Source organism: Hordeum vulgare, chromosome 5H (assembly GCF_904849725.1).
Source record: "Hordeum vulgare subsp. vulgare chromosome 5H, MorexV3_pseudomolecules_assembly, whole genome shotgun sequence".
In the NCBI taxonomy this organism is placed as follows: Eukaryota; Viridiplantae; Streptophyta; class Magnoliopsida; order Poales; family Poaceae; genus Hordeum; species Hordeum vulgare.
The window spans coordinates 378,135,053-378,145,653 of NC_058522.1; the positions used below are offsets into that span (position 1 = coordinate 378,135,053).

The following is a 10,601-nucleotide window of genomic DNA, read 5'->3' on the forward strand; positions in this document are numbered from 1 at the left end:
ACTATCACAGCAAAGCTATCTAGTTCAAAGTCGCCCCGTTCTAGAGAAGCAACCACGTGATTTTGGGAAGGCCCGCGTATGTAAAATTCATGGCGGTCCCGTCCTACGCTTACCTACAACTAAAGATTAAAAGTGCATATGGCACTTAATTATGTTTTGGTGTGATGACAATATGGTAATTAGTGGAACTAATATCGGCTGGTATAGTTTATCTTGGGATATTGTTTCCACGAAGATCATGGTGGAGTTGTGTGCCCCCCAATTCAAAAAGGTCATGGCATGGTTTACTGAAGACTTGTAAGTTTTTGTTTTGGTTCAATTTGAGTCTCAGAAAAAACCACACTATCAAGAGGGGTCATCATGGATGAGTGTCGTGTGGGAATGCTTCCAAAACATAGGCCTCCTACACCCATCACCTATATTCTTTGTGGTGCATGCTTTGATGAGGTGTCTAGTGAGCATCAATAGAAACTATGTGGACACTTTGTATGCATGGGGTGGTCAGAAAGTTTTTGGACACCTTGTGCACACGAGGTCTTTGGACAAACATGCGCACGGGATACCGTGAAACTCTCTGGACACCCGTGCGCACGGGTCCTGGACCCCCATGCACACAGGGTGGTACTAAAGTCTCTCGACACTCCATGTGCATGGGACTCACTTAGCCCGTGCGCACGGGGTCCAACGGGTAGAAAACCCCCACCAGCCAAGAACATTATAGAAATCCCCCTTCTTCCACCTCCAACTTCTAACCCTAATGTCTTGTTGAGCTCCACCATTGATACACGTCATTTTTCCCACTACACTCAATCCCTTCAACCAAATTTGTTGAAACTTTGAGTATTGGGAGAGCAAGACCCGATCTACACTTTGACCAAACCAAATTCACGTTCCCCGCAATATTTGTTCACCATTGACTTGTTACTCTTGGAGGTTGGGCTCCTAGGAGGTTAGAGGTTCCTTCAGAAGCTTCCTTGCTTGTGGTGTACTCCGTAGAAGTTTGTAAAGGTGTGATGGTTGCCTTCAATACCAACTCCGAGTGATTTGTGGCTCATCCGTTGTGGGTGATTCGGAAGAAAATATGGTGCACCTTCTGTGGCGTTCCGCAAGCTTTGGCTCATGCACCGCTCTAAGCGGAGATTAGCTCTTCCCCAAAGAAGAGCCAATTTCAGTATAAATCCACGTCCCCCTCTCACTTATGGTTAATCCTTTCCCACACTTTACTTTGATTTGTATGCTTGTGGGCTTCCTAACTAGTTTATTTCCTAGAATATTTAGCTCCTTATTTGTTTGTCATATAGGTTGTGTTTACATAGTTGCATATTTAGTGAACCCTATTTATCCACTTACCCTCAAATTGGCAAACAATTTTAAAACTTATAGTCTCCTATTCACCCCTAGTAGACCATATCAGTCCTTTAAATTGTTATTAGAGCCTCATGCTCTCATAAAATTTTACAACCTTAGAGGATATGGATGCTCATGAGAATGTGAGAGGTGTTGCACCACTTGCGGGAGTTGGTCAAAACCTTCTTCCCGCTGTGGACGAGGTCGAGTTATCTCAAGCCGATGCTCCCGTAGCCCCCATCAACTCGGTTGCCCCTTTAAATGATGTGAATGTTCGTTCATTATTTGTGGACCTCAAAACTACAATGTTGAAAGAGGTTCGCTCCTCGACTAAAGAGAAACATGGTGTGTGCCTAAAGCCATCTACATCTATTAAACTCATTTACTCCAATTGAGGTATTTGATGTGGATGACTCAAGGGAACCCCTTGCATCTCCGGGGCATGAAGAAGTTCCAAGGTACAATGTTGCGGAGCTGTTTTATCCAGCTCAACCCTTACAACATCCTCTCATCAAGGCAATTTGAAGTGGCAATGTCACCGAGTTCAAGAATTACACTATGGATGAGTTCTTGAGTGCCGGGGCACCAAACACCAATATGACGCGAACTATACTCCTCAAGAAAATGGTGTTGTGGAGAGGAAAAATCGAAGTCTTATTAAGATGGCTAGAACCATGCTTTACAAGTACAAGTCTCCACACAAACTTTGGGCTGAAGCCATTAACACCGTGTCATGCATCAAACCGACTTTATCTCCACAAGCTCAAAAAGAAGACCCCTATGAACTTCTCATTGGGCGAAAGACCAATGTCAAATAGTTTCGGGTATTCAGTTGTAAGTGTTTCATTCTAAACAGCAAATCCCATTTAGCTCAAGTTGAGCCTAAACTTACGATGGCATATTTGCTGGATATGCATTAAACTCTCATGCTTATCGTGTTCTCAATAAGTCCACGAGATGCATTGAGAAGATGGTGAATATGGAGTTTGATTAAGATAATGGATCTCGTGCAGAGCAAATTGTTCCAAGTGTTGCAGGTGGTGAGGCTCCTTCACACTCTATAAGGACCATGGGGATTGGCCACAATCTTCCACAAGAAACACCTAAAGTCCAAGTAGAAGAAGAAGGACCAAGAGAACTCTTGTGGAATCCCCACAAGGGAAGTCATCACCTCCACTGAAAGGACGTGGATGTCGCCTAGAGGGAGGGGTGAATAGGCGCTTTAAAATAATTAAGGTTTAGGCTTGAACAAATGCGGAATAAAACTAACGTTTAATATGTCAAGCACAAAACCTCAAACAACTAGGCTCACCTATGTGCACTAACAACTTATGCTAAGCAAGATAAACAACAAAGTGATAGCAAGATATATGACAAGAGACAATATGGCTATCACAAAGTAAAGTGCATAAGTAAAGGGTTCGGGTAAGAGATAACCGAGGCACGCGGAGACGATGATGTATCCCGAAGTTCACACCCTTGCAGATGCTAATCTCCGTTGGAGCGGTGTGGAGGCACAATGCTCCCCAAGATGCCACTAAGGCCACCGTAATATCCTCACGCCCTCGCACAATGCAAGATGTCGTGATTCCACTAAGGGACCCTTGAGGGCGGTCACCAAACCCGTACAAATGGCAACCCTTGGGGGCGGTCACCGAACCCGTACACGTGGGAACCCTTGGGGCGGTTACCGGTACCCGTACAAATTGCTCGGGGCAATCTCCACAACCTAATTGGAGACCCCGACGCTTTCCCGGAGCTTCACACCACAATGATTGAGCTCCCAGACACCACCAAGCTTCTAGGACGCCAAAGCATCCACGAAGAACAATATCTAGGGTACTAAGTACCAAAGGTAATAAGCTTCTCAACTTCTCACTTCCACGTATCACCGTGGAGAACTCAAACCGATGCAACTAATGCAATGGCAAGAACACACGAAGTGGTCAAGTCGCTCACACTCAAATCCCTCCACAACAACAAAATCTATGGAGAAATATGAGAGGAAGAACAAGGAGCTCACAAAGAACTCCAAGATCTAGATCCAAGGGGTTCCCCTCACATAGAGAAGAAAGTGATTGGTGGAGATATGGATCTAGATCTCCTCTCTCTTTTCCCTCAAGAACAAGCAAGAATCATTGAAGGGATTGAGAGAAAGCAAGCTCTAAGAATGTCAACAATGGAGGTAGAACAAGAGCTCAACGGATGGATGATGCCAAGGGGGAAGAAGACCCCCTTTATATAATGGGGGAAGGAATCAGACCGTTACCCCCACTTACAGCCCGAGCCCAGCGGTACTACCGCTGGCTCCAGCGGTACTACCGCTGACCCTCCGGCGGTACTACCGCTGGCTGCAGCGGTACTACTGCTGACCCTCCGGCGGTACTACCGCGGGCTGCAGCGGTACTACCGCTGAGCCCATGGTAGCGCAAAGATACTACCGGGCCAACCACCGCCAAGAAAGTCTTCGCAAAAAGTCCGACGCAGTACAACCGCAAAGATGACGGTACTAAAAGTCCTGGAGTGGTACTACCGCTGACCAGAGGCGATACTACCGCCAGCTCTAGCGGTACTACCGCTCGCCACTGAAATAGCCATAACTTTCGCATACGAGCTCCGAATCGAGCAAACCCAAGCTTGTTGGATTCAGGACGACAAGAGCTATCCATGCAGATAAGAAAATGCCAATGATATAGAGATGTGAGTCCTCTATGAATGAAGAACCGGCAAAAACTCCAACATCGAAAACATCATAGTAGATGCATATGGACTCTGTTTTCTATGAACTCGAGCTTGTCATGAAGATGACCATAAGCTCTAAAACTCACAAAGAGAAACACCAAATAAGAACCAAGAAGTATGGTGCAAGGATGCAAATGGTTTGAGCTCTCAATGAACGATATGATCGAGCTACTCACTTGAGAGCCCCCCTTGACAGTGCATCATTCTATAATAACAAAAAACCTATCAATGGCACAAACCTATACCTTGCACCTCGACCTCCTGAGCTAGATGATGATGATCTTGGCTTCCTCAAGATGTACCACCTTTCTTGATTGTGTTGGCTTGATGAAGACTAGTTGATTGCTCCCCCATACTCACTATGGGTGAGCCACTCTTTAGCATACCTTCACAAGTCCATTGCCACCACAATGGACGGCAAGCTTCAAGCACGATATATTCGTGTTGATCCTCTTGAACTTGCACACCGCAATCTTGATGACGAACACCACTTGACGTCATCCTTCATGGGTTGTATGAGATCTTCCTTTTGACGCAAGCCCATGGAAACACACCTAACCCACACATAGGACTCTCACGAAGACCATGGGTTAGTACACAAACACATAATGGACAATGCTTACCATACCATGGGATCACTTGATCCCTCTCGGTACATCTTGTACGCTTTGTGTGTTGATCATCTTGATTTACTCTTTTTCTGAGATCTTGATCAACCTTGTGTCTCTATGACCATTCTTTGGATAATACCTTGAATACCATCTTGGTCATCATATAAACTCCTTGAACCCAACAGATGGACTTCAAGAAGTGCCTATGGACAAATCCTATAAATATAACTTAAGGCAACCATTAGTCCATAGGAATTGTCATCAATTACCAAAACCACATATGGAGATATATGCTCTAACATCCACCAACAGTGCAAGATGCTATGGGATATCATGAACCTATCCAAGAACAAGAACAAGTCCATCATGTTCCCAAGCAAGATCCACGACTAGCTCAACCAAGTAGTGATGAACCAAACATTAAGGTCCAAGGTCAAGCTCAAGTCCAAGACAAGGATCAATTTCAAAATCAACCTCAAGCGTCTCTCACCATACCACATCCTTGTGAACAAGAGCTCGAGGTTGTGAAGATAAGGGTGTCCTCAAGACACAAACGCTCTTAGGGTCATCTACAAGTTCGAAACCAAGTGTTGAAGAGCTTTCACTCAAGGAGTAAAAAGTGGTCATCAAGTTAGAGCATCTTCAACACCTCACTTAGAATATTTATGAAATCGTTAAAAAGGGGGTAACTACTTGTAGGAATTTGGTAAACTTTTGTAAACATCACTCATTTGTTGTGATAGCCTGGCTTAATAGGGATGTTAGACTACTCATATCAATAAGGAATTTCTTCTTTTCTAGGAGCCCATTCGAACAGAACTCCCAACTAAAGCATGCTTGGCTTAGAGTAGTTCTAGGATGGGTATCCGACCGGGAAGTTGGTCCCGGGTGCGCACAAGTGAGAACAAAGTACGCAGAAAAGACTATTATTGATCTGTGAGGCCAATATGGATCCCGCAAGGAGTAACAACCACCAGAAGGTGTGTCTGGGGCGTTACAAGTTATTATTAGAGATGACCTTCATCATTAAACGGATGTTTGTCGACACGTGCGCGATCATGTTGCCCATGACATTTGTGACCCGTCGTGGCACACAAAATGACACATGTACCGGACTAGACGCACAAACATATGTACCAAGAGGGAAAGTTCATGTGGCCCGACGAGGGCGTCGGTTCCTCTAAGTGGGGGTGTATGTGATAGACTGTCTTAATAGGATGTTAGACTACTCATATCAATAAGGAATTCCTTATTTTTCTGAAGCCCATTTGAACATAACTCCCAAGTTAAGCATGCTTGGCTTGGAGTAGTTCTAGAATGGGTGACCGACCATGAAGTTGATCTTGGGTGCGCACGAGTGAGGACAAAGTGCGCACAAAAGACTAATAATTATCTGTGGGGCTAGTCTAGATCCTGTCAGGACCAACGACCACTGGACGGTGTGTACGTGGTGTTACATTTGTCTCTTGTGTTGAGCCCCATAAGGTTGAATATGCTCTTGACGACGCGGATTGGGTTGATTCTATGCATGAAGAACTCAACAAATTTACTCGCAACAAAGTATGTACTCTTGTGAAGAGACCCAAATAACATCATAGTGTCATTGGAACAAAGTGGATCTTTAAGAACAAGTAAGATGAACATGGACAACTCACTAGGACAAGGCAAGGTTAGTGGCACAAGGTTTCATCCAAGTTGAAGGTCTGGACTTTGGTGAAACTTTTCCCCATGTTGCCCTTCTTGAGTCCATTCGTATCTTGCTTGCATAGGCATTGCATCATAATTTAAAATTATATCAAATGGATGTGAAGCGTCCTTTTCTTAGTGGTCCTCTTAAAGGGTTGGTGTATTTAAGCAACGTCCGAGTTTCAAAAATCCCGAACACCCCACTCACGTATATGAACTGCATAAGGCACTCTATGGACTTAAACAAGCACCTCGTGCTTGGTATGATCACCTTACGATGTTTCTATGCGAGAAGGGGTTTCAGATCGGGTTGATAGATTCCACTCTCTTCATGAAGAGGGTAAAAGGAGAATCGATTGTGTGCCAAATATATGTTGATGATATTATTTTTGAGTCCATTAACCATGCTATTAACGTTGAGTTTGAGAATCTTATGACCAATGAATTTTCCATGAGCATGATGGGAGAGTTGAAGTTCTTCCTAGGATTTCAAGTGAAGCAATTGAGAGGGGGAACGTTCATCAACCAACCATTATACATCCAAGACATGCTCCATACATTCGAAATTTTAGATGTCAAGCCCATGAAGACACCCATGCCCTCAAATGGTAAACTTAATCTTGATCCCAATGGTAAAGACGTGGTTCAAAAGGTATACCGCTCCATGATCGGTTCTTTGCTTTACCATTGTGCATATAGACCAGATATTATGTTGACTGTATGTATGTGTGTAAGGTTTTTATCCGCTCCCAAAGAGAGCCATTACATGACGGTGATAAGCAAGATTCCATGAGTTAAGGCATGAGCTAAGTTTCATGAACATGAGTAACTTGGATTCCGCAAGAGCGCGAGAGAGGAGGTAGATTGATTGTACTGTATTATACTTGTTATAGATGTTAGGCTCCCCACCGTGCGAGTTTGTAGCAAGAAGTAAGTTTTTCCTCAGTGAAAAACTAAGGCACCAATCAGTAAAGATACAAAAAGGAGGGGTGATGGAAGGAGGCCGATGAAGTCACCATAGGGTTTGAAAACATCATACACTCATATACTATGATGCAAAGGTGTGGAAATTACCTCTTTCATTATCGGGTATCAAAGAGGGACAATGTTAATCCCAGTCCATTAGAATTCAAGTCTTAGTCTCATATTATTTCTGGATTTATTTTAGAATTTTGGAGGATGCGCATTCAATGCAAGAAGACGTTTCCGTCGACGACGAGACACCTACGATGACTTCATAAATCTCAAGATGATATGCCGGTCCAGTCTTTTGAAGGTGTTCATAGAAGTAAGATATGCGTACCTGCATTTATAGATGTGAATGTATGCGCGTATGTATGAGTGCTGTTTGCGTATGTATGGTGTTAAAGAAAAAGAAAAAAAGAGAAACCAACCATGGATAAGGTGCCACACGATTAAAAAAGGAAGAGCCTGAAGAAGCAGACAGGCGGGCCACGTCAAGCTTGAACTAAAAGATTCAGCGCCGGCCAATGGCACACGAGGAGGCCGGGAGAGAGTAGCGACGACTCCAATCCAATCGATTCCAGCCCCCCCTACGCCGGCCTATAATCCCATTCCCACCTGCTCCGTCAATCAATCATTGCCGGAATCGATTCATTCGTTCCTTGTCTCGGGGGACCGGAGGCAGAGGAGGGAAACAATCCAAAGCCATTTCCCGGACCTACAGCTAAGGTAACAATGATCAATCTGCTGCATTTATTTTGATCCGTTGGAATCATCTCATCTAGCTCGATGAAGGGGGTTACTATTTCGTTCTTGATTCGTCGTTGCCATTTCCTGCTAGAAGAGATTGGTTGGTTAGGATCAATTGGGCGCAGCGAATTCAGGGGTGTCTGCTGTCTCTGGGAATGCAAGATTCGTGCTGGCCTAACTTTCGCTAGGTTCGCTTTCCGATCGCTCAGGGTTGACTTTGGGGGTGGAGAGAGAAAGACCGAGCAATCGCATTCCTGATTAGCCCCTGATTTGGGATGCCTTGGCCTTTAATCTTCAGAATATTGTCTCCTTGATTGTGCCTTGTACTATTGGAAGTTTGTGAACCTGAAAAGTAGATTTGCATTTGTGCCAAAAAAAGGCATCATGAGACAAATTAAGTTTTGTCTCTGGAACATGGTGGCGTGGACGAACATATTCAGCATGCTTAAAAGTCCATTCCAATTGCTGTTTGATTTCCTGGATGATAGTGGAGAACTTGTGTAGCATCTTCTTGATTCCTGAAGAATATGTACATGATCAAGATTTTTGTTTCTGGTGTAGCTGTGTAGCAATTTCTCTCAGTTTCTTTGTAGGAACTTTCTCACGATTACTGCATTGAGGTGCGATGGACCTGCACCTGCAGATGCTAAGCTGTAAAATAAAAGGGTGATTAAAGAGAGAAGACCATGAATGGCATCATAGATATGCCAGAACTCGGAACTTTAACTATAAGAGATTTCCATCATCAAGTTCACCCATCACATGATATGCTGAGTGCTCTGCACTTTAAAGTTCTTGTGTCCATATGCATCTGTGTTCAGAGCATCATGTACTCTGTTTGCTATGTTTTCATCATTATATTCTGTGTGTTCAGATATGGCGAACAAAAGGATTCAGAAGGAACTCATGGATTTGCAAAAGGATCCACCAACATCATGCAGCGCTGGGCCTGCTGGGGCGGACCTATTCCACTGGCAGGCCACAATCATGGGCCCTGGTGACAGCCCCTACTCAGGAGGGGTGTTCTTTGTGAACATCCATTTCCCACCAGATTACCCCTTTAAGCCTCCAAAAGTGAATTTCCAAACAAAGGTGGGCTGCTGTTTGTGATTTACTACTTATCTCTGTATTCATTTGTTGTTGCCAACTGTTCATTTTCTCATTATTACTCTAGTATTGACCTTGGTGCTGATCTGTTAGTCGTTGAATGTGTCTTTGGGAGATTCAAGACGAATGGGTCTTCCATTCTAAAATCAAAATATTTTCTTAAAGTTGCTTCGTTATCTACTAGCCATTTCAGGTAGATGTGTTCTGTTACATGCTACCCCTGCTAAATAGAGATGCTTGAATTGCAATGTACATCCTTGACCGCGTGTAGCTTACTCCCTGGCAAAGTTTGTCATTCATGACAAAATAGGTCTGTCAAACTCAGGCCTACTTTGATACGTTTTGAAGTCAAGAACACAAAAGGAGAATTTATAAAGCAGGATGTTAAACAGCTTCTATCCTATTATCAATATATTACCTTGGGAAATTCAAATAGAATAACTGTCAAGTAGCAGAGCTTGGTGCTACTTTGAAGAATGCTGCATATATATGCTTGTACGAGACCTGAATCTTCAACTCTGGATGCAGGTGTACCACCCAAACATCAACTCCAACGGCAGCATCTGCCTGGACATCCTCAAGGAGCAGTGGAGCCCGGCGCTGACCATATCCAAGGTCCTACTCTCCATCAGCTCCCTGCTTACAGACCCCAACCCCGACGATCCCCTTGTCCCGGAGATCGCGCAGCTCTACAAGAACCAGAGAGCCCGCTATGAGGACACCGCGAGGGCCTGGACCCAGAAGTACGCCATGGGCTGATCATGCGTCGATCGGCACCGGGGCCATCGTGTAAGAGAACTTTTGTGCCGCGCCGGTTTCCCGCCTTATGAGCTTCTCTGAACCAGTTTTTACTTGTGTACAGTTGTGAAAACTGGGTAATGTTTGCATTTCTGTTTCGAAACTTTGGGTGTATGCCCCGTCCCTGAAGTCTGAAGACCTGTATGTATCAAGACAGAACATTTTCAAGAATTTGTGGTGTTTTCATTACTTTCTCCAGTACCTTTTTCATTTGATGATGAAGATGATGTGGCCGTGTGCGATCTAACAAATGGATCCCGGTGAAGCAGCACTCGTCACTTGCGTGTGGCTCCAGTGATGCTGCTCGCCTGTGACCCTCTGATGATGATGACATGTGATGACTGACACTTAGCCAAACATGGCACTGGCTTGCTGCTGGACTGTCTGCCGCGCTTCTAAAATCTGGCCAACGTCCCACTGAGGCTAAATTTTGTGTTTTTACCCTTTTCTGTAAGTTAATCTAAATCCGATCCTAGTTTGTAAAAATTTCAAGATCTGATCCTTTTTTACCGTTATAATCCATGGCGGTAGAGTATAACAGCCTACCGCCAAGGACCCTGTCGATAGGGTTGCATGCCCGACCATAAATTTGTCCTA

General features: G+C 44.3%; 1 protein-coding gene across 1 annotated transcript; it reads left to right on the forward strand.

Moving 5' to 3' along the window:
* The first annotated feature begins 7,822 nt into the window (after positions 1-7,822).
* LOC123398194 (ubiquitin-conjugating enzyme E2 28-like) lies at positions 7,823-10,193 on the forward strand. The gene is made up of 3 exons (XM_045092693.1): positions 7,823-8,078; positions 8,974-9,191; positions 9,735-10,193. The coding sequence occupies exons 2-3, from the start codon at positions 8,976-8,978 to the stop codon at positions 9,963-9,965; spliced, it is 447 nt and encodes a 148-aa protein (XP_044948628.1). The 5' UTR covers positions 7,823-8,078; positions 8,974-8,975; the 3' UTR covers positions 9,966-10,193.
* The last annotated feature ends 408 nt before the right edge of the window (positions 10,194-10,601 follow it).